This window comes from Arachis stenosperma, chromosome 3, assembly GCF_014773155.1.
Source record: "Arachis stenosperma cultivar V10309 chromosome 3, arast.V10309.gnm1.PFL2, whole genome shotgun sequence".
NCBI classification, from domain to species: domain Eukaryota; kingdom Viridiplantae; phylum Streptophyta; class Magnoliopsida; order Fabales; family Fabaceae; genus Arachis; species Arachis stenosperma.
Window position 1 is genome coordinate 169,363,210 of NC_080379.1, and position 27,399 is coordinate 169,390,608.

At 34.5% G+C, this 27,399-nt stretch overlaps 4 protein-coding genes across 4 annotated transcripts; 1 reads left to right on the plus strand and 3 right to left on the minus strand.

Moving 5' to 3' along the window:
• Positions 1 to 1,699: 1,699 nt before the first annotated feature.
• On the minus strand, positions 1,700 to 5,828 carry LOC130968541 (myosin-binding protein 2). Its single transcript, XM_057893879.1, has 4 exons — positions 4,276 to 5,828; positions 4,014 to 4,199; positions 2,541 to 3,931; positions 1,700 to 2,418 (listed from the first exon to the last, which is right to left on the minus strand). The coding sequence occupies exons 1-3, from the start codon at positions 5,567 to 5,569 to the stop codon at positions 2,565 to 2,567; spliced, it is 2,847 nt and encodes a 948-aa protein (XP_057749862.1). The 5' UTR covers positions 5,570 to 5,828; the 3' UTR covers positions 1,700 to 2,418; positions 2,541 to 2,564.
• A 6,709-nt stretch (positions 5,829 to 12,537) lies between these two features.
• LOC130968607 (putative clathrin assembly protein At2g01600) lies at positions 12,538 to 18,251 on the minus strand. Its single transcript, XM_057893964.1, has 15 exons — positions 17,901 to 18,251; positions 17,613 to 17,682; positions 17,394 to 17,491; positions 16,725 to 16,863; positions 16,433 to 16,560; positions 15,079 to 15,171; positions 14,942 to 14,992; positions 14,504 to 14,569; positions 14,347 to 14,412; positions 14,177 to 14,257; positions 13,970 to 14,050; positions 13,670 to 13,846; positions 13,518 to 13,599; positions 13,275 to 13,399; positions 12,538 to 13,134 (listed from the first exon to the last, which is right to left on the minus strand). Exons 1-15 carry the CDS (start codon positions 17,988 to 17,990, stop codon positions 12,775 to 12,777), a joined length of 1,707 nt encoding a protein of 568 aa, XP_057749947.1. The 5' UTR covers positions 17,991 to 18,251; the 3' UTR covers positions 12,538 to 12,774.
• Positions 18,252 to 20,727: 2,476 nt separating this feature from the next.
• LOC130968229 (NAD(P)H-quinone oxidoreductase subunit L, chloroplastic) lies at positions 20,728 to 21,882 on the plus strand. The gene is made up of 5 exons (XM_057893396.1): positions 20,728 to 21,010; positions 21,089 to 21,172; positions 21,251 to 21,361; positions 21,433 to 21,527; positions 21,610 to 21,882. Exons 1-5 carry the CDS (start codon positions 20,861 to 20,863, stop codon positions 21,761 to 21,763), a joined length of 594 nt encoding a protein of 197 aa, XP_057749379.1. The 5' UTR covers positions 20,728 to 20,860; the 3' UTR covers positions 21,764 to 21,882.
• Positions 21,883 to 22,382: 500 nt separating this feature from the next.
• On the minus strand, positions 22,383 to 27,092 carry LOC130968228 (uncharacterized). Its single transcript, XM_057893395.1, has 10 exons — positions 26,403 to 27,092; positions 26,116 to 26,253; positions 25,596 to 25,784; positions 24,266 to 24,403; positions 24,024 to 24,142; positions 23,785 to 23,917; positions 23,574 to 23,703; positions 23,393 to 23,472; positions 23,119 to 23,253; positions 22,383 to 23,022 (listed from the first exon to the last, which is right to left on the minus strand). The coding sequence occupies exons 1-10, from the start codon at positions 26,910 to 26,912 to the stop codon at positions 22,798 to 22,800; spliced, it is 1,797 nt and encodes a 598-aa protein (XP_057749378.1). The 5' UTR covers positions 26,913 to 27,092; the 3' UTR covers positions 22,383 to 22,797.
• Between the last annotated feature and the right edge of the window lie 307 nt (positions 27,093 to 27,399).

The following is a 27,399-nucleotide window of genomic DNA, read 5'->3' on the forward strand; positions in this document are numbered from 1 at the left end:
CTATATAGTAATAACCTACCATAATTAAATAGAGTTCCAAATTTCTACAAACGACCTATTCCTAACACTACAAATTATATTCTAGTTCTTCGCGACAATCCTAATTATGGCTACATACAAAAATATATCTATATGGGATAGCACAAAATTCAACACATAAGAACTAACATTAAAGTCGGCTGCCAAACGTAATGCGAAATCTCGTTCATCCTATTGATGTCTCCATCATTACTAACTGCACGTGCCATCGTTGTATTTATTGATATGGTTAGAAAAGAGTAAAAGAGACGAAAAAGTAGTTGAAAAGTTTAAACTGGGATCCGGTCAAAGGTTGTGAACGACATATATTTAAAGATGTCTCCCAACCTTATCTCGTTTACATGTTTGCACGTATCTCTCGTTTATACTGTAAATAAAATACATACAAAATTAAATTATTTACCGTGTAAACAAGATAAAAGAGAGTTATTTATTTATTTCAGTAATTATTATAATTATTTTATTTATTAAAATAAAAATTCCGTTAAAGAAAGGGTACATTTTCCTTGAACCAAAGTTGTGTACAACTAATACTAGGTTGCAAAATTGTCCGGTCACAGGGTATAATTGTCTATTTCATTCTCCATGGAAAATAAAAGTGACATTTATTAGAGTAAGGTCTGTGGACTCAGAAGAAATAGAAAACGGGATGGTACATAAATTTCGCGGCAAATTGGGTCCATTGGGATGCTACCGTGACATCAGGGGCACTCCTAAATTTCCCTGAAAACATTTTTTTTTTTTTTTGTTTCTCACTGATTGAAAAACTTAGTTGGGGGGCAGATGCAGTGTATACACCATACATAACTCGTCATCTTTGATTGACATCGACAATTTCTTACTAATAACATTTATTTTGGAAGGTTTTTAAAGTTCTTATGTTTCATGAGGTTGGGTACAAAACACACAATAAGATGGAGATTACTATCTTTGTCCCTCTACATGCAAATCATAAAAAAAAATGTTGACTTTCTATTTATCACTTATAGCCTTCATTTCTGCACGTCAAAACTACATTGGTAAATATGTGACTTTTTGGTCAAAATAAATAATTAATAATAAACATAAATCTAATTGTCTCGCATACATGATATTCATTAAATTATTGCCCCCTTATGTTTACTTTTATCCTTAATTTGGATGACATAATAAACCACTTTGTCGAATTCTATAGTAGTTAAGCAACTCTTTAATGAATGTGAACTCTTCAACATTTTCTTTCTTTCATAACCCTGCAAACTTAATGAGTGCTAGTATTGAGAAAACTTCTTGCATTGATGTTGACTTGTGTAGCTAACTAGCCATTTCACTTTTAATAGATTTTGGAACCTTTTCTCATCTTATGATCAATAGGTTCATGACTTCATGCAATGTTCCTTTTAGTAATCAATATCTCAGTGCCGTCCTTCTATTGTTTTCACTTTTCAACGCAGCATGCATCTCAATATTATATTATTATTATTATTTTAGTTTACTTACATTTGTCTCAACCTAACAAGAAGTTGCATTATGCTTAACCTTAAAGCATAATCAATGCTAAAACCATAGAGGCTTCATATTCTGATTCTTATTCTTAACTTTTTAGTTATTTCGGAACGCATATCTCAGTCACAAGCTAGCTTTAAGCAACAACAGTAACCAAGGAACTTCCAATCAGTATAAAGTTTAAACAAACAAACACTTTTTTATATATATATATATATAATTACAAAATGAATACATGTAGTATACAAGTGACTCACCTTGTCCCCCTCAGAAAAATAAAAAATTTAAAAAACAAACCTCAACAGAATGCAAGTATGCAAAAGATGAGAGAAGAGAAAAAGGAAGAGGCTACTTACCCCATCTTTCACCCTTATCAAAGGAAACAAAAAATGAAGGAAAATGACAAAAGTAGTGGCCCTAATTCTGTCTCTAATAAACTAAAGCTATATGTACCTGGCACTGGAATCTTTTGTTATATCCCTCCAGCTTTGCAAGCCAGGTCTTTTTTCTCACAAAATACACAATGTGACAGGTTGGCCTTAACCTCACTACCCTACACAGACATATACTCAATCATCACCATCCTTTTCCACAAAGACTGATGATGAAATGGAGACACCAACCCCATAAAAATTTTGGGCTTACATGGACAAAACAAAACAAGAAAAAGAGAAGGGTAGACTCCAGTTTTGTTGTCCACCATGATTGTATCAACACAGACCATACCAGGATTTCCCCTCTCCATTAAGGAATCCCACTTTTTGTTAACATTGAAGTGATGCATTTGCATTGGTTGTCCTGTATCTATGGTAGACCACACCAGTGGTACTCAATGCTCATGTTGTATGCTTGATCTGCTGCATGTGGATCAACTTCAATTCCAGTATAACAAATCTGCATTCATTAAAGAACAAGATAAGTCCATAAAATCAAACAAGGTAATCAAACTCGAGAGTTGCAGAGTATTATAAAATCATAAACTCAATTGGGGAGTTAACTCAAGTTCAGCATTTTACCTAGTATGAGCATGGACTTGTTAGTTACACTGCAAGATCTCCCATGTTCCTCACTCTGAGTTCCACATTCCTGAGATCACGAAGATGTTGTAGAATTTCTTGAAGAAGCTCTAACCCTTTGTCCCCTTTTCTCAAGGAGCTGATACAATGCTTTAGAAACTCTCTATCTGCCTCCAACACCTGTAGTCTCTCATAAACATGATCCACTTCCTCTTCTAGAGCAAGCTTTTTCTTATCCGAATTAGCCTTTTCTGCCGAAATGTGTTGCATGGGAGAAAATTCTAACTCATCTCCACTCAACTCCACATCTTCTTCTGTGCTCATTGCATCAAAAAGTGGGAGAAGACTCTTGGCTTTTGCACCCATGATTTTTATCCCTTCATGATGCTTACCATTTGCATGGCCATTTGCATATCCATTTACCTGACCACCATGATTATCAACATCATGATCATGATATCCATTCCCATTCTCCTCACAAAGATATTCTGTTGATTTTGTATCATCATGAACTTGCTCTTGCTCTTCATAGTTCAATATAATAAGCTTCTCTTCCAGTACCTTCAACTGTTCTATAATTGATAGCCTCTCTTGTTCAAAGTTTGCCAATGATTCCTCCAAATACAAGACTGCATCCACAGGTGTGTTCTGGTTGTTGCTGCATTCTTGCTGGCTGCTACAAAATCCGTTTTCTTCCTTCGCTTCATGACTCAAATCGATAGATAATCCATCGCTATCTTCAGCAATGCTGCAAGAGGGAGATGAAGTTCTGCTTCTTATACTGCTACCATTTCTTGACATCATCAACATTTTTTCCCTTACCTCATACTCATGAACCTTTTTCCTATACACTTCAAGCTCCTTTTCTAGCTCTTGCTTCTCTTTCTCCCTCTTCATCATAAGCTCATTCAGAAGCTGCAATGCCTCTTGATCATACTCAGATTGTTCTTCCATCATTCTCTGATACTGCAAAGCTTCCATCTGCATTGCTGCTTTCTCTTCTTGAAGCCTGTTTATCATTGCCATTGTTTGATTTGCCGCCACAGCAGATGCACTTCTCTCTTCTTCTAGTTCTGCATATAGAGTGCTTAAAGCCTTCCTTTCTGATTTCAATGCTGATTTTAGCTTCTCAATGGATACCTCGCCACATTCTATGTCGCTTACAACGCTTCCATCCAACGACTCTTCTGTTCCAGATTCTTTCCTGTCAAGGAGTAGTAGTTTCTTGTGTATTTGATGCAGACTCTCCACTGAAGTTGGGGTCTCAGGAACCCTTTCTTCCTCATTCTCATGAACCTCAGAAGACTCCGAAAAGTGGTTATTTACTGTTGGCATTCTCACTTCAAGTGACATGGTTTTGAATTCCACAAATTCTTCTAATTTCTCATGGCCTACTTATATATTAAATTGAAAAATGTCACAAAACAGAATGAAAAATTTCTAGCAAGAATGAGATAAGAAGTTAAGGTTTACCACTATGATCCTGGACTTGATAACTGACTGTGCTAGTAGATGGATCTTCTTGTATCCTTTGACTTGTATCCAAAACAATATCTTGGCTTTGATACTCATCAACTTGCTCCTGATCAGGAATTTCAGTCCCTATGGACACTTCTGCTTCAAATTCCTCTCCCTGCAACTGCGATCCATCTTCAGACGCTGCGCGAATAAAGATAGGTATTAGATCATTCAATAAACATAGAAAATCAAGTAAGAGAATAGAATAACAACTAACCTGTTGAAACATCTGAACATGATTCTCCATCTCTTCTTTCCATGTTTGGTTCAGCATTATCATCCTTGTGCAAATCTTCAGTGGTTTCAGCAATCTTCACATCTTGATAACCTTGCTCCAAATGTTGTTCCTCTTCTTGTAATTGAATTGATTCAATCTCATTGACCTTGAAGGCCTTTGTATTCTCTTGGCATGAAAATTCTGCCACAGTTTCCTCCCCGGAAATGTGCCAATTCTCAATAACCGGCGCAGCTTCAGCATCAACACTCGTGTCAAAATCCAGAATAAAATCTTCGCCATTGGCCTTATACCTGCTTTGATTTGCATCTTCTGTGGCAGCAGAGTCAAATTCAACAGGAATCAACCTGCAATCATCACCATGAATGAAAAATTCAAGATGTTTGTTTGGAATTTCCAGAGTCGTCTCCTCCTCAGTGCAATCAACTTTAGAAGTAGTGTTCTTCTCACAGGCCTGATCATCATTCTTTTCCTCAGAAACTATCAAAGCTTCTACTTCCTCTTCAATGGCTTCTTTCCCTTTCTCTAAACTAAAATCCAAGCCATCACAAACAGAACAAGCACAACTCTCCCCTGCTTCCTCTGTTCTTCTACCAGAGCACTGATCAATCTCAAAAACCAAGTCACCTCCCCTGTTTTCTTCAGTGCTCTGTTCATCTGATCTGCTGTGATCTGAGCGATCGCCATCGTCAACCTCCGTGTCAACGCCACGCTCTGTGAGCAAATTCTGCTTCTGGCTATACCCCAAAACATCAAGAGAAGGCTTGATCAGAATGCAAGGAGGGTAGAATCTGCTGTCCAAGTTGGTGCCACAACAAGAACAAGTCAGAGGCTCCTCTGTTTTCTCAATAGCCCTGTCATCAGCCACACCAATTTGCTTCATCCATGGGAAGAAACCAAAGCTTTGAGACAATTTGGCATAACTTGGTTGAGATGAAGATGAGCAATCCTCACACATGTGGTTTGATTCAGCCAACTTGTGATGGTTGGAGCAGAACCCAAGCTTGGAAATCTCAGAGGCATGAGCTTCACAAACAAGATCCTTGCATAAACTCTTGTTGAATTTTGCAGGCTCTATGAGATGATCGATTCTGGTGCACCACATGCAGGGTCTCTTGAGGCCAAATAAATCTGCAAACTTTATGATGAGGTAGGAGAAGAGAGAATTGAGGAGAAGGAGGAGGATGAGAATCCATTCAAGGATGGCATAGACAAGAACAAGGGTGATCTTGTTGGTGTTCCTGTGTAACATGGTTGCAAACTTGTTAGCAGCCATGGTTGTTGTTGTTGGTTTCTCTGTGTTTTCTCTTTTGTTATGTACAATAAAGGGATGATCTTTTACCCTACAATAGTATTAGTATATCAGATTTTGGTGGAATCTAAAGGAGGTGGTACTAGAATTAGAGGAAGAGGAACAAGTTTCCAAGGGAAGAGAGGGTTTAACTGTTTATGATAGAGAGAGAGAGAGAGGGTGGTTTTATTTGGAGGTATTGGTGGTGGTATGGTTTGAATGGAATGACAACCAAAGAAGACTCTGAGGTGAGGGGGAAATTGAAAATGAAAATGAAAATGAAAAATTAAAAAGAAAAGAGATGTTCTTGAGTCAAAGAAAGTTAAAGAATGTTTTATTTTCTAAGCAACATTTTAGTGCCTTTTTGACAAAAACTATAGAACCTTAGTAGCAGTAGTTCACTTGTTCCACTAGAACAACAATTAAGGTTACTTGTCCCATTTGTGCCTTAATATTGTGGATACAAAATCTGAATAAGTTTCTTTGTTCAACCAGTAATTTTTTTAGGATTGAAGTACTAAATAATTTACTACATCAATATCTAGAATTTTCTTTGGCGAAAATAATATTATTGAAAATCCATTAATGGTGCCAGCTCGTGTTGGAAAAATCCACAAAGGCAAGAAATGGGATGGCCCACAAGACCACAGATATGAGGTGGTGGGGACCACTCCAAAGTAAGGGGGTGTGGGTGTGGGGCCTTATACGGCTGCAGATGCTTCACTTCATTATGAGGGTCTGTTTCCTATCACACTTTCTGTTTTTTGTTATATACATATAATGCACTTCCAACCAACCAATTATTATTGTAAGTAAAAACTCTTTATTCACAATATTGCTCCTTAAAACCTTCACTCATTTTACTTTGCTAACAAGCATTTATATATGCTGATAAATAACCTCAACAAATCTAATATTACTATATTATGGAAGAAAAGTATCTTGTCTTCTTTTTTTTCTCACTCAAGATTATGTCAAAACCCAAAATTAAATTGGCTTTCTTTGTCAAATATACTAATCTATAAATTTATTAGTTTATAATAGTAATTATTTTTAAAAAATTGATGGTTTTGCATAACTTTTTAGTCTAATATATTTTTATGATATTTTCAAAATGTATTTCTAGAACACATATTAATAAACGATAATACTATAGTGAAGAAAAAAGTTGAGTAAAGAGTGAAAATTGTTTGTTTTATAATATAAAAAATATGTTAAAAAATAAAAATATTATGTGCAATACACACTTTCTTTAAAAATTTAATTATATTTTTTATGATATTCTCAAAATGTATTTCTAGAACACATATTAATAAAGGATAATACTATAGTGAAAAAAAAAGTTGAGTAAAGAGATAAAAAAATATTTAAAATATAAAAATATTTAATTATAAATTTTATTCTTTATCCAACTTTACCTTGACGGAAGAAATTTCTATTAGTAAAACTCTAAATTTATACACTGTTTTTTTTTTTTTTCCATTATCTTCATGTTGGATGTACCATGAAAATGAGTGACTAGTTAGGTATACAATCCAATATAAACAAAAAAAGCGAAAAAGAAAGAAAATGAATGGTGGGGGGCTTAAGAAGCCGAAACAAATATGGAGTGAGCAGTTTGTTAGGCTCCAACAGGGTCCAACTTGGCCTTTTATGGAAGCAGGGCTGCACCGCCTCTCACCGACCTTGTTGCCATGTTTTCTAAAATTATTTTATGACAATTCAATATTATTTTGTTCTTTTTTGTGATTTATAATTATATTATAAAAGATGGATTAATCCGCTTTTTCTTTATTATTATTTTCTAACTTAGAATTGGAACTCAAAACTGTGACAATATATGTACTTTCGAAAATAATATGTACATTTTTTGAAAGAGAAATCTATGGCTAGCTTCAGTTAATGTTGTGCCTTTGGCCCTCCAAATTGCTTTTCCTTTAGTCAAGTCTCCACCATAAGTTTTTCAGTGTCCAAATTGGCCCTACTTTGTTATATAATTGAGCAAATATAATTAACCTACATTACACTCCCATTATCAAATTTATTTAGTACACACTTGCCAGCTCAAACGAAATCAAAAGCAAATCTGATCATACTTTTGCACCTGTTCATCATAATTGATCATGTTTGAATCCATAAAGTACAAATTTTAGATGTAAATAATTGTTATGCCAGATAGTAAAATGGTACCTAAGTTGCAATATAAGTATATATTTAGGTAGAGAAAATTGAAGAGAAGAAAAAATAAAAAGGAAGCTGCCCCCTCATTAATGACAATGTCTTATTATATACAATAAATGAATAAACCAATTCATTCATGATTCATCAAAGTTTGTTATATGAACATATTGTATCATAATTTTAATTATGGGCAAGTAGTTGTGTATAACTTGGGACTAAATGAGATAGGTATTGAGATGGGGCCATTTATGATTAGGCAGAGTTGAATATGCAAAACAGAAAAAAAAAAATTAAAAACGTTTTTGAATTCAAAGGCACTATCTTTCTTGTTCTTGGAAGAAACATCAAAGCTAAATACAACTTTATAAAGTTAATTACTGGTGGGGGAGCCCTCAATTGCTCCTAATAAATCCCAATTAAAGGAGCATCAAACATTTTTTAAAATGTGAAACAAAAGAAAGTGATAAAAAAAAAATTTCTTTTCTTTTCTTTTTTCCTATTGGGAGCTCTAAAAAATAAAATTTGCTCTTACCCAATTCCAATTTTTGCTTGTTCTAACTAAAAGATCATTAGATGAATATGTGTACATCTGAGCTGGATTCAAAAATTTGCAGAATCTACAATAGAGGATAAAGTAAAATGGTTATGTCGATTGTTCGAGGAAAATATCTCTTTAGGTGATTAAGTATAATAGGTATTTAGGATATAGTCTTTTTGAGATTATGAATCGTTTGTAATTTGTTTAGACAATCCTTCCCTTTGGGTCGAGATTCCTAATAATAATCGAAAAAAAAAAGATGAACAAAAAATATAAATAGAGCTCAAAAATTGCATACTATTCTTCAATTTCCCATATTTGGAACAAATGACATGGTGTAAAATAATTAAAACCATGTGAACAAGAATAATATTATTCAAAAGATTATGTTATACTTATTCACACATTGTTACTAAAAGTCCAATATTATGGACCAAATAGCTCCTTGTAAGTTTCAAATTTGGCGAGTTATGCTGAAAATGAGCTCATGAATTGTAATTGTTATCTAATTGCTCAATTAGATGAGGGACCCTTAATCAGGATTAGACGGCTTGCGTGGGTTCAAAGCCAACAAAAAATGTGACATATAAAATATTATGAAATTAATCTGCAAGTGTATATACTTTATTTAATCCTACATATTAATTATACTAAATGGCCCCTATTTTTTCATTTCCAATGATAACCATTAACGTCCTTCTATTACACTCTTAACTTTCTTTTTTTCTTGATTGGGAGCGCCGCGGGAGAAAGTGAAGGGGTCTACAATTAAAATTTTATTTTTATTTCAAAAAAAATGGTATACTAAAGTCTAAAACTGCTGGATAGAAAATGAAGGGTGACTATGACATTCTAGAGGATCAAAGTTTTAGCATTATTATAAGTAGGCTCCAATGTTTGATATGAGAATCCAGAAGCGATGCTAACTGAGTTTTAAGCTAATTAATTTAGCATTTATTTTCCTAAAATAAATATCATATCCTCTAGGCTCTAGTGCCATGTTGTAACCTTGATTTATAGAGTCCTCATGCTAAGAATGATATGAAAATTGAAAAGGCAAAAATGGCCTATAAAGAGTGGGATGTTATATTTCTCTTTCGTTCTATTTAACAAATTGTGATAAGGTGCCAGAATCTATTATAGAATGAGAATTTGAGATAAGCATAGGTATTAGGTGATGGTTAGAATGTCCAATTCTTTGGTTCACGGATAAGAATGAGCAAAAATAATTTTTCATTCTTTTTAAGAAAAATATATAGATCAATGTAATTGAATGTTCCCATTCTCATTACTAATTTACCACACTGAAGATGTAATTAAAAAAAATTGTACAGGTTTTGCAAGAAGAGACTTTAGACGAGAAGATTCTGAATTACAAATTTATAAAAGAAATTTGGAAAAGATTAGTTTCATCTCGAGTTGAGTTGTTCACTTGGTTTATATTTGTAGGCCGGGTCAATACAAAGAATCGGCTAAGTAGGTTGGAAATCCTATAACAGAATGATAATTTGTGCGTGTTGTATAAGAAGGATGTTAAAAATGTACAACAATTATTTATTACTTGTAAGTATTCTTGGCAAGTGTGGTGTACATGAATCACAGTTAGACAAATGTGGATTGCTCTCGGTACCTTAAAATATCACCACTTTGAGAGTTAGAGATCCATGCACGAGAAAAGAGCTTCACAAATATTAGTCAGTTGGGTTCTTTTCAGTTATATAAAATATTTGATTACAAAAGAATGACGTCGTATTTCAGAGCAAAACAATATGGATTGTAAATTGTGCGGCCCGATGGTTTTTATGTGCTATGGAATAGTGTGATAAATATTAAATAACTCATTTGTTGATGGTTATGCCGAAAATAACATTGTTTTGTTTTTTTTATTATTTTATCTGTGTCTTTGTATATTCCACTTTGAGATTGAGCGGGTTAAACTCTTTCTTTTTTTAAAAAAAAAAAAAAGAAAGAGAAAGATTCTTCAAAGTTATACTACTCCCAACATGTTAATGTATGGACAAAGAGCCTATAAAAATTTGGTTACTGAAAGATGGCCTGCATTTATCTGCTAGTATGCACCTTCAATAAGTTTTTTATTTTATTTTATCTTTAAGATAGTGAATTTAAAAGAGAATTAATTTTGCCTATGCAACAACTAATGATTAGATATGAATGTTTTAAGTTGCATAAAAACTAACTATATTGTATACAACAAATACAGATGGATTTGCATGATACTGACATCATGTCTATAAAGCATATCAAAGGGGTGAAAGGACATCTACTGATCGATGGAGACATCTTCAATTCTTGTATTTTTATTTGATTTGATATAATTTTAACCTTTCTGTCTTCAAAATCTATACAAGATTATGGTTTGGAGAATGAAGAGAACTTAGATTCCTATGGCTACAAATGAAATCCGACACCATTTTATTCCCTAATCCTTTTAATAAACAGCAATCAGCAGGGATTTGAAGGACAGTTCACACAGATGGGACCAAAAGAAAAATTGCCTGAATTTAAAAACAGCCTATAACTTGAGTTGTTGTTTGGTGGCAGAAATGGAACTGCCACAAAAATAATCTTAAACCTATTACTTCATTTCAAAAAATAAACTCAATTTTAAATTACTAGCAAAGCAACAACCAATGAAAATGCATGGTTAATATCAATAATATACAATATTGCACTATATAACATTGATGTATAATTCAAATTCATCATGTACCTTTTAGGGGCCCTCTAATTCTATAAGGGTATATCTATATATACAAAAATATATATAAGTAAAAATAGCAGTCACAAAAAGCAAATCAATAAACATAGGTTTTTGGAATATTGTATTCTAAGTTGTGAATATTTATTTTTTCTGAAATCTTTTAGGAAGTAAAGGCAGGTTGGAACGCTGCCTTTTTCTTTTCTGTTGTTTTACAACTTAGGATTCTGTTTTAATATAAAACCAAAACCAAAAAATAAAAAGAAATACATAATAGAGAAATTAAAGAAAGTAAGAATCATAGAATGGTTGGCTGATAATAGGATACCACTCATTGTTCCTTAAGCAAGAAAATAGAAGAGATTAAACAAATAAACATAGAGAGCTCACCCAACACAAAAATGAGAAATGGTACTACTTAACATATTATTTTAAGGCTAAAAATGTACTTTAAAAATTATATTTTTAAAAATATTATGCTTAGAAATATTATACCTAAGTATTATTAAAAAAACTTGTTTTTTATTACTCTAAATAATTAAAGATTATTTTTAATATTCTCAAAAATAAGTTATAAATATGTTTGTTCATTGTATATATTCTTGGAAATATATTCTTATTTTCAAAAATACTATCATTATCAATAAAAGAAAAATCTCTTTGATATTTAATATAATAATTGAGAATAGAATAATATTTTAATAAGAATAAAAAATTTTAACTTTTGGCAACAGAATTTTCTGAAAGTTAAATTTTATATTGAGAATATAATTTGATGAATAATTCCTTTAAGTAAATTAAAATTCCTGGAGAAGGCCGCTTAGATAAATTGAAAGAGATGTGGTAGTAATGATGATGACTTCAAAAGTGTTGGATATGTGGGACATGGACATATCTATTCACCTTATTCACCCTCTTCTTTACTATGCTTTCACTTTGTTATAGATACCCTCTCACTCTCTCTTTCAAAAAACTCTTTGATACATTACCATCCAAAAATACACACATGCATAGGCACACGTAACAATGTCATGAATGCAAATCTAACACTTTGATAGTGGATAGTAGATACTCATATGATCTCTTGTGCTATCAATTACTTCTTTGCTAAACAATACTCTGTTTCTCTAGCTGTAACACGTGTGTATTCTACCCAAGTAATTAATTGAGACATATCTAACTTTATGGGTCTTTAAAACAATGTAAATAAGCTATTGATCTGGTGAAAAATAAAAATCGAGTAAATTTCCTTTTTTGCTGTAAATGGATCCCCACAACTGTTTATTATCCATAAAAGTAATCCTATACATTTAAGTCTTTTTATTAACCAAGTTAATCTAACATAAAGATCAATTATGACTAACATCATTTCAAGTCTTATTGTTTAATTTGATTAGACTTGATTCATAAAAAAACTTGAATGTGTAACATTACTCTATCCATAAAACCAAACAATAAAAAGGTATCATATATGAACATGTATGCCTATGTCTTCAAGAAAATGAGTGGAGAATATCCAAAGAAAGCAATCCACAATTCTTTATATAATAAAATGATTATTACATTTTGTGTCTAGTCTTGGATTTTATAAGGCAAGCATCCCAATCAAGAAACAACCTATCTAGCAACAAAGAAAGAAGAAAGTAGTAGTTGATCATTTTACAATTTCCACAACCCTAAAATGTAGAAAATTCCATCTTGGTTTTGATTAAATACAAGCATGCATGCATCTCCAAAAAGGCATTCATTCCCTTACAACAAGCCAGTGCTTCCAAATGGATTGTTCTGCGGGTGAGAAACAGGATGTGCAGGGAAAGCCCCATAGCCACCATCTCCAAAGGGATTTGCTGGGTTCATCAGCATATGCTGCTGCTGCTGCTGTGGTGGCTGCGGCTGAAAGGGTTGTTGGTAAGGACCAAATGGATTCACTTGTTGCTGCCCCATTGATGCCATTTGGACATTGGTTGGCGGGGGGATGCTGCTTGACAAGGCGAATGGATCATTCACTTCAAATGGATTCGGGACAGGTGCTCCATATACTGGTTGCTGTGCAGATCTGTACGCTGCTTCGTCGTATAAGCTGTTAAGAGTAAGAGAGTCCAATCCACCAGCCTGAAACACAAAATAAAATTAAAGATAAACATATCTGCTAGAAGGACCAATCACTTACATAACTTTACATTGATTTTACACTAATATTAGTATCAATTTATAACTGGTAACAACCCAGAGTGATCAAAGGAAGGTCCTACCAGTTGTCTATCATTGACTGAAGAAATATCGGTACTTGGAGTGGTAACCAGAGCAAGCTCCCATCCAGTTGGATCAAAATCTTTTGGTTGCGTTTGAGTAGCACCTGGGTTAAAAGCAGTAGTGCCTACTTGCACAAAAAAGATGAGCATCATAGATGAGCAGAAACATTTCACAAAAGCTTGACGAGCATCATAGTTTGCGAAGAAAACAAAAAAAAAGCACCACCAAAAAAAAAAGCTCACCATTCTCGGTGGGGACTATGGCTAGGGCAAGGGCATTTCTTTCCTCTAGTGATGATGCATCAGGTGTGGTGTCATTCAATCCCTGCAATTGGGGCACAAATAAGTAAAGTTCAGGCAAGACAACTGAGTTTATTTTGTATCTGAAAATGTACCAGTAAGTCTCCAGTTTCAAAATTGTTCTGCTGCGGTGGCAGAGAAGCAGGAGGAGGTGCAGACTCAGAATTGGAGGCAACATCGTTGTCAACAGGAACTGATGGCTCCTGTTCTTCAACGTGTACTTGAGTGTCTTCAATTTCAGGAGCATCTTCGGCTCTGTAAGTCAACTGAAGCTGTCAACACAGAAGAAAGAAGTTAATGTTTGAGGATTTCGGGATATCTAGCCAGGGTATAGAGAAACAAAATGACATAAAATAAGCTATGATGCCAACTGGGCACACAATAAACATACTAACCAATGGCTCATTTGGAACTGTCACTACTCGCGGTGCCTCCCTAATATACTCTTCCATGGTTGTGAGAAAAGATTGTGGAGGCTGAAAACAACAATCAAAACAATTGGAAATTGGCAGCCCCATGATAAAAATGGAACAGGAAGACCAATAATAAAAAGTAACAACGCTAAATTGAAGCATGAAATTGACACATTTGCAAAGACAAACCTCTCTTAAAACAGGAAACTGAAAATTCCTGGCAAGTTCCAACCCTTTGCAAACTTCATAGAAATCAGAGAGACTTGCTGCCTGCAAAAGTTGAGCTATTTTTTAAATACATGCATCATGAAATTAAAATAGATGTGTTGAGGTTAGCAAAACTCTATACAAATCATCACCTGCTGACCGGCACGTTTATACGCTTCAAGAGCTTTAATGGCTTCATGCCTGGGCATCTCAAAAAACTGCAAAAACAAAATACCGCTTCACTTCCCATTATAAAACACATTTTACTGAACTTCATAACATTATATAGAGAAATTATGCTAAATTTACCTTATCAACAAGATTGATAATGCCATCATTAATAGCACAATAAATCTTAAAGCTCTCTTTCAGTACCTAGAATGAGCCACAGAACCAGGTCAATTTCAAAATCAAATAATTATATACATTCCTTCAATACCAACTAGAGGAATAACAAAAAAAAGAGCCTAGTGTCATTAGCCCTCACTAACCAAGAGGATGTGATGGATGCACACTATGGAGGATACCAGTCTCACTTTGAATAAAAGAAACATTAGTAAATGGGCGCAGATATTTAAAATTTACTTTTATATTTCTAAGCCCGATAGTTAATATTTCCTTTTTCTATAGTTGGCATAAATAGAAATACAAGTGAAAATGTAAACCCTGAAAATCCTCAGCGCTCAGTCACAGGTTTCCCAAAATTGTATACATGCATACTTTCCAAAATTATATATCAAGACATACCAGAGCCAAAGCATATTGTATCACATAATTGCTAACAGCTGCTCCTTCTGGCTGTAAATATAAAGATCAGCATACAATCAGTTTCTATGACTATGATACAAAAAGATAATAGATATCGAAATGTTACAAAACATTACCCGGCAACCAACAAGTCTATATAGCAGCTGCTGCAGAGCAGGCAACTGCTCCAAGAGCTCCTCACTATCTAAATCCCTGGTCTTGCTGTACCCCTGCTTGAAAACGAATAAACATAAATGATAATTGAAGACTTAAGAATTGAACATTGTACAACAAAATTATTCTTAAAAGGAGCAAATACTTAACTAGTAGCAAGTCTAACAAAATACATTACCATAACTACAAACAGAAAAAACAAATACATCCACAAACAGCCATTATGTAGACTTCTACAATATCAATCAGCAATAGAAAAATAAGTGTTTCTGAATACATCAGCATACATTGCACATGACAGAAGAAAAACTATGTGAGATCTACGAAATAGCATTGTGCCATTTGCATTAATCCAATTAATTACTTCAATATACTGTTACGTACCCTCACAAAGGTGGGAGCAAAAAAGGAGATTCTATTGAGGCAGCAACAGGAGCCAAGGGAATTCCTCCTTTACAGTAGCAAGAATAGGAGAGGGAAAAAAGTAAATGGTGGAGAATCACTTCTGTAACTAATTAGCCACATGGCAGATTTAGTGGATGGGTGTGTGATCCTAGGTTGATTCTGTTAGGGAAGAGAGATTCTGTTATATAAGGGAAAAGGGATAATGAGAGGGTAGGAATAAAGAGAGAATTGAAGCGAGAATGGTAGTCACCCTAACACTACCATAGCATTTTTCTGTTCTATAATTTCCTGCATTTCCAGTATAATTCCATAACTGGTGAAGGGTTGATTTCACACTAATTCATTCCTACCCCAGCTCTTCTAGTTTCATTGTTACATATACCCAAACAAAAAGATTGAGCTTCCTGAGAATTTTGAACTCCCAAATAGGTTTTCCTAGGACAAGCCTCTCGTGGATAGAAGAATTAGTATGACTGAGTTTGAAGCTGAAAAAAGGGTCTAATTATCGAGCAAAAAGAAGTAAAGAACTTAAAAGGTCCACACTATTGGTGAAGGATCACCTAAACCCTTATTACTGTCCCATAAAATATCAAAAGCCAATGTATCCCTGGTAAACAAGCTGTCATCAGACATGGGAACTAAAAGAAATTTCTTGTTGGATTGAAGGGAAGGCCAATTTCGGGAAGCATCTGAAATACTACTAATGACCTTCACCACCAGTATAAACGCATAAACATATTTGAAACATAGCAAGCTTTTCACTCGTAATTAGATACGAGTTTGGTAGCAGTAAATAGCATCAGACTGGTATTTATTTTCAGACGAACACTACTAAACGACATAAAACAATGTCATAGATACTACATACTTGAAATTTAGCAGCAATCACAAGGGAGAGATGAATGAAATTACCTTCTCCTGCCCTGGAGCAGGCTTGGGTAGCCGCTCAGCTTCAATATCATACTTCAGAATCCTAAAACATTCGAGTCTTTCTTCCAAAAATAATGCATATGTACGAACCCAGGCAGAGCAATCCCATGCTGAATGCAAATAAAATCACATAGGAAAAATAAAGTATGAAATTCAATTTAATTATAGGTGAAAAAATCATTAAATTTCATAACATTCTGTTGAAACCTCTAACTAGAACCCAAATGACCGCAAACCAAATAAAATACATAAAAAATGATAAGGTAAAGGTTACCAATTGGGCTAGAATCATCCTTAAAATTAGAAAGCTGTAGAATGCGTCCTCTCTGTGAGAAATTCAGAAGTTCTTCTCTAAAAGTTGGATCGCCCTCCCTCAATAACCGATGGATGACGATCAGCGTTTTCAATGCCACCTGTGAACAAGACAAAATGAACAGAAATATGCATATCTATATCTAAATATTAAACAATTATGACCTAAATAAACAGAGTTATGCACTTGAGCTAGTAACAAATGCCAAATTACAGGTAGAAGAAGATCAACAGTTACTGGAATCACATAGGGCAAGGTCTAAATTCTGGAAAAACAGAAGAATCAAGAATAATACAAAATACTCAGTTGAAATATCAATAGTTGAAGCACCTTGAGAAATTACAAGTATTGCATTGTGTTTAACAAGCAGGAAAGATGATTCGGTCCCATAAATGAGACAAATAAAAAAGTACAGAATGCACAGAATCCTATTCCTCCCAAACAATCCACAAACTAAACACCAGCCCCATCAAGAAAGAAAAGGGACAAAGTACATGTCTAAGAAATGAACACAATACAAATTATTGACTATTGAATACTCAAACAACATCATAACTGCAAGTTCCATTAATCTCAATTGATCATCACACAAACTGAGTATTAAATGCAATTTCCAATCAAATGTAATACCGTCCAATTTCGAGTCTTGGCCAGTCGACGGGAGAGTGCATGAATGCAGTATGCAACATCAGCCCTGGGTCGAACAGCAGCAGTGGCAAAAAGAATCTCTGCAAACAAAACCCAAGAAAGAATGCAAATTTTACGATTCTCCCATTGCAAAATTGAAACCCTCAATATAAAGATCGATTTGGATCTATAGAGATCACGCAAATCTACAAAATCACTCACTTCTGAGATGTCTCTCTTTAGGAGGGCACTCAACATGGTTCGTGGCTTTGACTATCGCAACGTCCAAATCCTAACAATAGCAAAACCAATCAACCCGCCCAAGATGAGAGAAGAAACCCATCAAAGAAAACACAATTAAATAAATAAAAAAATGAAAGAAAATAGAAGCGAATCGAGGAGAGGGGATTTTCTTGGCATCCAAACACCTATCTTTAGATAACGGAAGAAAGAGGAGAAAATAAAAATAAAATTTTTAGGGAAATAAAAAGACCCAATTAAAGAGAGTACCGCGTAATCGCTGTTGACATGGGCGAGACCCACTTTGGTAGAATCTTTGAGGGCACCATAGGCTCTTCTCCAAGACTGAAGCGTACCCATTTTTTGAGTTCAAGCGATGATCTATCTCTCTCTCTCTCTCTCTCTCTCTCTCTCTTGCTAGATTTTTCTCTCTCTAGGATCTTGCGTGTGTGATGGGTATTGATCAGAGGGCAATGAAGAGAGAGAAAGTGAGGGACTTTGATCGAAGAATATTGAAATTTTCTTCGAACTGCTGCGACTATGCGAAGGATTGAAGAAAGAATCGAATTGGGTATTCCGACAACCTTGGCTTTTGACGGCCCCTCCCTTCGCTGTGCGTCATCATCTGTTTATTTTATTATTTTATATATTTTATATAATATATTTCCGGTAACATTCTTTTTTGAAAGTATAAAATAAAAGTCCTTGTAGTATTATTTTGATGAAATTGGTTACTTGAAAGTAAAGGGTGAAAATGTTATTCCAAAATTTATGCTGCTCCCAGAAATAAATTTGAAAGATATTAACGATAAATAAATTTTAAAAAAAATTAAAAATATGAAAAAATTAGATATTAAATATATGATAAAAATAATATTTTAATATAATTTTTTTAAGCATCATTATAAAAATAAAATATTTTTATTCTTAAAATTTTATAATTTTTCATCAGATAATTTTTTTAAAATTTTTTTAGTCTAAATTTTTTTATAATTAAAAAATTTTAAAGATTAAATTTTACTCTAAATTTTTTATATATTTTTTAAATATTTATTTTAATATTGATATAAAATTTAGATTAGATAATCTATTTGCTAAATATGAAAGTTTTTTGTTACTTATAAAAAATATAATATTTATTAATTTTTTATCGCATTTTAAAATTATTCAAAACCATTTTATCAATAACATTTTTCAAATACCTTATTATGAATCTTTTGTTATTAAATTAGTAGTTAACTCTACATTAAATTATTAAGTATTAGCTAACAAGTTTATTTTCACCCAAAAAGAAAAATATACATATAATGAATTCAAACATTCAATACTTTAATGTATACTATAATTATATTTTACACAAAAATTTAATCATATATTAATATAATAATTAAAATATTTATTTTAAAATAACTAATTTTTTTGTTTAGTAACTTTCACTTGAGTATAAAATTTTTGTATTTGATTGTAATTTTTTTTCTATGCAACTCATGAAAAACAACTTGAGAAATCTTTTGATTTCTTTTTTTAACCATAAATATTTTAAAAAAAATAGATCTTTTAAAATGAGTAAATTGGTAAAGTGATAAATTGAAGAGTTATTCACTATTAATTTTGTAAATTCCATGCAATGTGTGTCTTACTATTTTAATTTAAGAATGATTAACTTCTTACTTTACTTATTTACTAATTTTCTCACTTTAGAGGATCTTGATCCAAAAAAAAAAGTTCACAAACTATCATCTCAAATAAATAAAATACAAAATATTAATAATAAATTAAATTATAGAAAAACAAGAGATAATTCAACTCTAATGTTATTTATTATGAGACTACGGGATCTCTTCATAAAATTCATCATAAATTAATAGAAAAACGGCACGTTATTGTGATGACATTATGATAATCATGCATGAACGTTAAGTGTTATGTAGAAGAGGGTTAAAATTAATAAAGGATCAAATTTACCTTTGATAGATGTTAGGAATAGTATTTATCTTCCTTTATCCTTATCCAAACTTTCACAGCTGCCACAATTCCAATGTTTGTTGTCACCTCTCCCTCACCATTGAATCAAGCTCTCCTTTATCTCTTTCAACCTCTCTGAGAGATTGTTACTTGTTAACCAAAAATCTAAACAGAAAAGATGGCTTCTAAAATTTGGAATTCAAAAGTGTAAACGGGTTTGAATGTTACTTATTTAGGTATCAAAGTATTATGGTGTTTTGTTTTTGTAAAATCATAACCCAAACAAATATGGTTAATTTTTTTAACTGATTAATTTTTTTTTGTTTTTAAATGAATAGTCTCAAAAAAAAAAAAAAAACAGAGAGACTGCGGAGCTTAAAATTGTGACAATTATAAGGGTGAGGATCATATAAGTGTGGGATGATGAGGAACTAAAATATGGAAAAGTCTAGGGACCAGCAGTTTTATTGAATTTTGGCCAACATGTAACCAGCAGAGGAAGGTGAGCCATTGGATAAAATCTCACACCAATCTCACACCATCAAATCATCATTGATGGCTAGTTGATAGCTAACAATCACAAAAATTGCTGGCCCCCTAGCATTGCTCATAAAATATTTCTAATCAATCCTAACCTTTTTGAGAGACAAATTGATCCTAATTAATATTAATCCTCCTCTAAGCTAATACTTAACATTATTGTCATTGCAATAATGTACTATCTAAACAAATTTCACTAACCATCCATGGTAAGTTTTTCTGAGGGGTCAGGTTGTCTCATGACAGACATAATCAAAGTTCAAATTGTCTAATTTTTGTCTTGAATAGCATTGTCTTTTGAAAAAATTGAAAGAAGTGTCGACTCTTAAATTATGAGTTCACTTGCATAAAATTTTAACCCAACTAATTGGTTGATGCTATTAGAATCAAGAGCAATGATTTGGTGTGAAAGTGAGACTATATTAGTAAAGACGAAGGAACGGTGTTGGTTGGGCTAACTACGCAATCACAAACATCACGAGATAAATAAATAAATAAATAAATAATAATAATAATAATAATAATAATAAGAAACGAATTTTACAAGCTGAAAGGACAAGAAAAAGAAGGAGTGGTGGCAGATGAGTCTCAATAAAGGCGTAATCTATTCAATCCGCCGTTTGATTTTGTCATCTATTTTGCCACACTTGCCTTCTTGCTCATAGTCCATGGAACTCATCAACTAAGCAATATCAAAGGATAAGGAAAACAGCAATTTACAGAACATGAGCTCCTCACTCAACTTCCATCTCCATCTTCATCTTCCTAAAGCTCTGCCTCCACTCCCCACTCCACCACGTGGCACTTCCTCTCTCTTCATTGCTTCCAAACACCAACAGCCATCTCACAAGACCACCTCTTCCCAATCACTACATGTACATCTTCTCCCCAGCCAGTAGTTTAATTTGTAAGATCCTTTTAAAGAATCTTATCTGACTTGAATCCAATTGTAGATGACATGCAGCGGCAAACATGACTATTTCAGCATGGAGAAACAAGGTGTGGCACTGCACATAGGAGCAGCACTCTTGGCCTTGGTGAGATTCTTATATACATAGAAATTGAGTTTGTTGTGTTGTTTTTAGACAGAGAGTTGAGTGTGGCTACTTGAACAGGCGGAGCAGCCAGCATTAGCAGTAACCGGAGAGAATAATCACCCAGTAGAACTCACCTGGATTTTAACACAAGCCGGCATTGTTTTCTTTTTCTACTTCCTCGTCGCACCGGTAGGTTGTTTCCTATACTGTTCTGTGCTGTTTGGTGTTCATCCAACTGAAACATGGTGAATGAATTGCAGCCAATAATCATGAACTGGCTTAGGATAAGGTGGTACAGAAGAAAGCTTGGGGAGATGTATCTCCAGTTCATGTTTGTCTTCATTTTCTTCCCAGCGTAAGACCCTCTTACTCTCAAGTCTCAAACCAAACTAAACAATTGCCACAATGCTTGTTTTTATTTATTTATTGTGTTGTAGGATTATTCTGTGGGCACCATTTCTCAACTTCAGGAAGTTCCCCAGGGATCCATCCTTGAAGTTCCCTTGGTCTGTACCCGAAGATCCTTCAAAAATTAGAAATTCATACTCTAAGTATCCATTTGCCGAACCTGAAGATTATGATTATCCGTGAATTTAAGATCACAATACAGCACATCACTTGTGATTGTAATTCCGAGACTAAAGTATACTTCTCCCCAACTGCATTGTTGTGAATGTAGAAATATACACCTCCTGCTTCTGCTTACAGAATGCGTTGAGTATTCAATTGCAAGAAATTAATAGGTAAAACTTAAGACCAATCTCAACTCCGATAAACTGTTTCTAAGATTAGTACTATTCATTCAAGTATTGTTAAACGCAGTTGAAACAGCAGAAATACATCAACCACTTTCTATCAGTAACTTAGCAAGATTGATCATTGATACATATGACAAACATAAACTTGTAATGATTAACCGTATAAAATAGCCAACCATAATCAGTTCAGCAATTGAATTGTTGTATTAGCAATTATTATATTGATTATGCAACGCCAAATTTAGCAACATCATGCCAAATTTTGGAAATACTAAAGTAGCGAGCTTGAAGCAAAGCAATCATATGTTTGTATTCTGTATCGACCGGATTCTTCTATAAGCTGCACGGGAACGTTGTTCATTGGAAGGAAAAATATATAATAGAAATCGAAGAAAAAGAAAAACATAAGGGAGATGAGGGAAGAACCCTGATAAATGGACAACAGTGAAATGTAGGGAAAATGTTGTGTGCCCATCTCTTTTCTTTTTTTCTTTTTCCCGATCAAAAGTGTGCCCAGATTTGATTCAACTAAACTCACTTCAGAATACACTGTAATTACCTATGGCATTTTGCCGCATGGTTAATGTAAGGCATTAAAATAACTAAAATTTGGGAACTCAACCAAAACAACATGAAATAAATTATAAAATGGTCAAACCAAAGTAAAGCTCAAAGCAGTGTCGACCGCAACTATTCTGTATCTGCCGAAAAGTATCTGAACCAAGTGTACAACCTCCGCATTATGCCCTTTATTATGAGGCAATTGGTCTACTGTACCCATTTTGTCAACGGGATTGGGATGGAAAGAAATTTCCTGCGTGGGTGCGAGCAACCAATTGCCAGCAATGCATAATATTTTCAGAGCGCTCAGTGCTGAGGGTTGAAAACTGCAGAGAGCTTCTGAACATCCCAAGACTCCAAGTTGGGGGACAAGAACACAAATCCCACAGCCAGAGCAATGACTGTAACGGTCAAACATGCTGTGCAGCCATGGCTTCGGGTAACTCTTCCTAATATTATCTTACAATATTTATCTGCATCCTTGAAGAGTGCTTGGCGAGAATCTGTCCCAGTAGTCAATACTTGCTCATTCTGTAGCCAAAAATAGTTTAATCCATTATATACCAAAGTCAGATATTCCACTACTTCACTACAATACACACAATTCAATGATGAGCAAGAAACTACCTTTATTTTAAAACCCTTCAGTGTATCCCTTAGTGCCTCATAAGGAGACAATTTTGCTGATTGCTCCTTCCAATCATCAGAAAGCTTCTTCAGAACTGCAACGCTTGCTTCAATGTTGTCCTGATAAACTCGTTCCTGGCCATGTAAATAAAAAATTAAGACAAAATAAGTAAATTGAATATGTTGAATCAATGAATGGAAGTTAAAAATATTTTTAAAGAGAACACAACTTTTACATAAACCAACACGAACACTAATAAATAAAATAGCTCACCCATTGCTTGTAGCACTCAGCGCTCTGGCTGAAACACCAAATACAGATACCAGCTGCTTCTTTGGACAACTCAGGATTATCTGAAAAATACATCTAATCTTCAAAATATCCTCAAAAATAATTATTTCATCTAAATAAGAAAAGTACACATGTGAAAACATAAAATCAGGCTTTTCCATACTTTCTCCTGCTGCTTTGATAGCGAAATTGAACATCTGCTGTCCAACTTGCTTCATTGATTTACTTCCCGGGGAACCACCGAGAGCAACCTCTTTCAGAGTGGGATATATGACCTCAAATCTTTCAGTAGCCTAGATAAAAGTAGAATATAGAGTGTTTTAGATTTATGATACATTTAAAGACAGAAATAGACAAGCCAGCATAACATTTACCTTTACTCTAGCTGAAGATGTAGGGAAAGTAACCCGGAGCAAAATTTCAAAAGCAGGTGGAGGAATTAGGCGTTCCCCTTTCCTTACAGCACCATTTACTAAAACAGGCCGTGCTTTAGGGGTTGATAAAATTCTGCCAGCAAATCACATAAAAGATAAACAAATAAATAAATAAAATTAGCAATTAAACCAACGTTGAGAAAATATTTCAATTTTTTTTTTTTAAAAAAAGTACATACTTCTCAACCAGCTGCAAAACCAAATCCCTAGATTGTGGGTTTCCACTTTTGCTAGTCACTATAGGTAGGAGATTCCGTGACCAAGCAAACAACCCTACTGACAGATCTCCTACTGAAGCCTAAAAGAAATGTTTAAATATGAAGCATTAGCAAAATAAAAGGGAAAGATAAATTTCTCCTTTTGAAAAGTTTAAACAGAAGTTATTTTGGGATGTATGGAAGTTGACTGCATCTTCTCTTACCTGAGTTATCATCCATACAATCACTGGAAGCTTATCTTGCCCTTGATACTTGGTATTGTCCCTCAATGATGGCAACACAGCAATAAGAACATCAGGCTTCCGACGCAATACCATTGCCAAAACAGCAAATATTGCAACCTGAAGGTCATGTAAATTCAATGTCAATGTGCATATGATAGATTGGGGAGAAAAGAGAACATGTTGGCATTTGGAAAGCCACACATAAATAGAAAGTTCGAACATAATAATCTTTAAAAACATAAATAAATAATCTGTCAAGTAAAAGAAACAGGGCAAAATAAAATCAAGAAAAATGATGATGCCAGAGCAAAGAAATCAGAACTGCAATGTACAAAGCAACATTTTAATTCAAATTTAACATATGGTAGATTCAGATGGAAGTATTCGTTATCATTTTCACCTTCATTTTCAAATGCTTTCAAAATCTAGAACAGAAATCATATCCACTGGATAGTTTAAAAGGCACAAGATAGCTTATTTTTCCAACTCTTGGAACGTGGAAATATGTGAATGGCAACTGAAGAACATGGTCATTTGACATCCTAGGCCCCTACACTATCGAATGCCCCTTAAACCGCAGGCCAACAAGATAATTATAAATCGTGTCCATATTAGAACCACGAAATCTAAATCTCTTTATAACAACCCCCCCCCCCCCCCTTTTCTCTCTCTTTTGTTTAACATCCTGAAAAAATGTACAAATGCATGTTGATGTTTGTACTTGCATATGCCAAGGTCAAAGAAGATCCCCATAGAAAATTGAGACATCATACATAAAAATGAAATTAAAATTCAGCAATATTGAGCCCTATCCACTGGCCTCTCGAAAGGATATACAAATCCAAGCCACTTAAAAACTTAGAAAAGAGGTTATCATATGAAATCTGCTAACTTACCGCAAATAATAGAAAACATCAAACGGCACATAGGTACATACGTAAGAAAGTCACCCTCACCCTCAGACACAAATCAAGCACTCATATTGCAACGGGCTATAGAAAGCAAGATTTGGCTTCCTAAAAGGAAGGTTTCTTTTGTTAATTAATAATGCTTAGGGGCAAGATTGTTCACTTGAACTCACACGTTTGCCAGGAGAAATATTCGGTATATTTGTTTGAGCTTTAGCTTTGTTTCTGTTTGGTGGGTGGCTTTCTTATTAGTTTTGGATTCAATATGATCCTTCTCTATCCATCCTAATATTCTAACGGAGGTAACTTCTGTTTTTCCCAAAAAAACCCACAAAGGGGGGGGGGGGGGGGGGGGGGGATTCAGCATTGCATGACAAAGAAGCCTATTTGGCATGAATTACCTGAGATTTTGATGACACTTGTTGCACAGCCTTTTTGGAACCCTTGGCGACCGTCTGTTGGCTAGCTAAGTCAGCAAGAATGCTGTCTAAAGCCCAAAGCACAAAGGAACTAAGTGCTTCAGGGGAACGTTGGTTGATCCAATCTGCCGATGTCTTGTAAACAGCATCAGGTATGTGAGAAAATGGAACCTGAAAAAAAGGCATAGCTATTAATGAGTGGCACGTGAAGAAATAAGAAAGTAGAATCACTATTCTGATGAACAACATAAGATAGAATATGAACTGTTAGACTAGCAAAAATTATTAAATAAATGCTCTCACAGTCTATCTGCATGTTAAGTTGCAAAATTATGCAAACATATTTGCCAGAAAGAAAAAGATACATCAATGATCAATGCTTCAAACACTCGGGCACACAGCATCACAGTTGTGTAATGACACATACAATTTAGAATCAGCAAGAGTCACATCAAGAATGATATTTCATCCCCAGAATAAGAAACAACAATGCAAAACTCACATCAACAATCTTAGCCACTGGTGACTCCCTGAACAACTTCACCCATGGAAACTGGGAAGCGTTAACAGCAGAAAAAGCACGTCCGAAATAATCTGCAAACCGCATCATTTGTATATCCTGCTGCTTCTCGTACGATGACTGTTTCAACAATAACACCATAAAACAAAGTCAAATCAAACCCAACCCAAATGCATGTGCTACCAGATCTAACAGATCAAACTCTAACACGAATCATTAACATGCAACATTCAATTGGCACAAAGCGTAAGGGATTCAAATTGGCGTACCGATATATCAACAAGAAAAGCTCCCAGATCAGCTGCGTCGATCTTCGAGGCGGCCTCCGACACCGTCACCTTCGGCTTCTTCGGCTTCTTCTGCTTCACCTTCTTCGCCTCCTCTGCTTTCCCGTTCTCTGCGTGACGATCCGTCTCGTCATCATCGTCGGAATCGTAATCGTTGTAATCACGAGTCCGCTGCTTCGATCTGACAGGAGCATCGTCGAATCCTTCTTCGGCCACCCTCCGCGCCTCAAGAATTCTCCGGCGTCGGTCCTCCGACTGAAGCTCCAGTGACCTGAAAACGCCATCGGAGCCGGAGAGCATGCCGTTGGAAGCGAGCTTATTGGAATTGGCGCGCGAATCGTTAGCGGCATCGGCCTTGTTCGGCTTCTTCTTCTGTCGCTTGGCGTAGGTGACCTTCTGCCAGCCATGGTCGGCGCCGTGAGAGGCAGCGGAGGAGACACCGTTGGATTCGGCGGCAGCGGATTCGAACGCAGATGCGTGCTTATCCTCCATTGTTATTGCTGCTGCGAAGGGGGAAAACGGATATTGTGTGTCTGAGTCTATATCAGTTTCTCGGGCGAGATGAGAAAATCCGAAGGTGAGGAACGAGAAAGTGATGGAAAGAGAGAAAGTGAAAGGAAAATTGAAGAAGGTTGAAAAGGAAGGATTTGTTGCAGGTGTTGACTTTCTGAAATTGACCTCGTTCTCTCCACGGAATTACCGCTATGCCATGTGGTAGTTGTGTTAAAACGGGCACGTGTTCTATCGAATGGCATCCCAACACGTGTATATTTATATCCTGAGTACTTATTCAAAAACAACATTTGTAACCATCTTATCATAAAAGATTAGCTTCTTGTTTTTTTTTAAAAACAGTTTTAAAAAAACACATACACACAAAATATTTAAAAAATATATTTTTGTTTAAATTAAAAAATATAATCAGAACCAAACAAACATTTAAAATAAATATATGATATAAAAATTAAAAATACTGACA

What these genes read in the sequence shown, in the direction of transcription:
- LOC130968607 (XM_057893964.1), bottom strand. Translation starts at nt 17,990, where the DNA reads ATGGGTACGCTTCAGTCTTGGAGAAGAGCCTATGGTGCCCTCAAAGAT. An exon ending in GGATGATTCTAGCCCAATTG is followed by an intron (nt 16,561 to 16,724) that starts GTAACCTTTACC and finishes ATTTGCATTCAG; the next exon opens with CATGGGATTGCTCTGCCTGG. An exon ending in CTGCTCCAGGGCAGGAGAAG is followed by an intron (nt 15,172 to 16,432) that starts GTAATTTCATTC and finishes GTTTTCAAGCAG; the next exon opens with GGGTACAGCAAGACCAGGGA.
- LOC130968228 (XM_057893395.1), bottom strand. Translation starts at nt 26,912, where the DNA reads ATGGAGGATAAGCACGCATCTGCGTTCGAATCCGCTGCCGCCGAATCC. An exon ending in GTTTTGCAGCTGGTTGAGAA is followed by an intron (nt 23,918 to 24,023) that starts GTATGTACTTTT and finishes ATTTGCTGGCAG; the next exon opens with AATTTTATCAACCCCTAAAG. An exon ending in TGAAGGGTTTTAAAATAAAG is followed by an intron (nt 23,023 to 23,118) that starts GTAGTTTCTTGC and finishes TTTTGGCTACAG; the next exon opens with AATGAGCAAGTATTGACTAC.
- LOC130968229 (XM_057893396.1), top strand. Translation starts at nt 20,861, where the DNA reads ATGAGCTCCTCACTCAACTTCCATCTCCATCTTCATCTTCCTAAAGCT. An exon ending in CCTCTTCCCAATCACTACAT is followed by an intron (nt 21,011 to 21,088) that starts GTACATCTTCTC and finishes ATCCAATTGTAG; the next exon opens with ATGACATGCAGCGGCAAACA. An exon ending in GAGCAGCACTCTTGGCCTTG is followed by an intron (nt 21,173 to 21,250) that starts GTGAGATTCTTA and finishes CTACTTGAACAG; the next exon opens with GCGGAGCAGCCAGCATTAGC.
- LOC130968541 (XM_057893879.1), bottom strand. Translation starts at nt 5,569, where the DNA reads ATGGCTGCTAACAAGTTTGCAACCATGTTACACAGGAACACCAACAAG. An exon ending in ATGTTCAGATGTTTCAACAG is followed by an intron (nt 4,200 to 4,275) that starts GTTAGTTGTTAT and finishes TTATTCGCGCAG; the next exon opens with CGTCTGAAGATGGATCGCAG. An exon ending in TCAAGTCCAGGATCATAGTG is followed by an intron (nt 3,932 to 4,013) that starts GTAAACCTTAAC and finishes ATATATAAGTAG; the next exon opens with GCCATGAGAAATTAGAAGAA.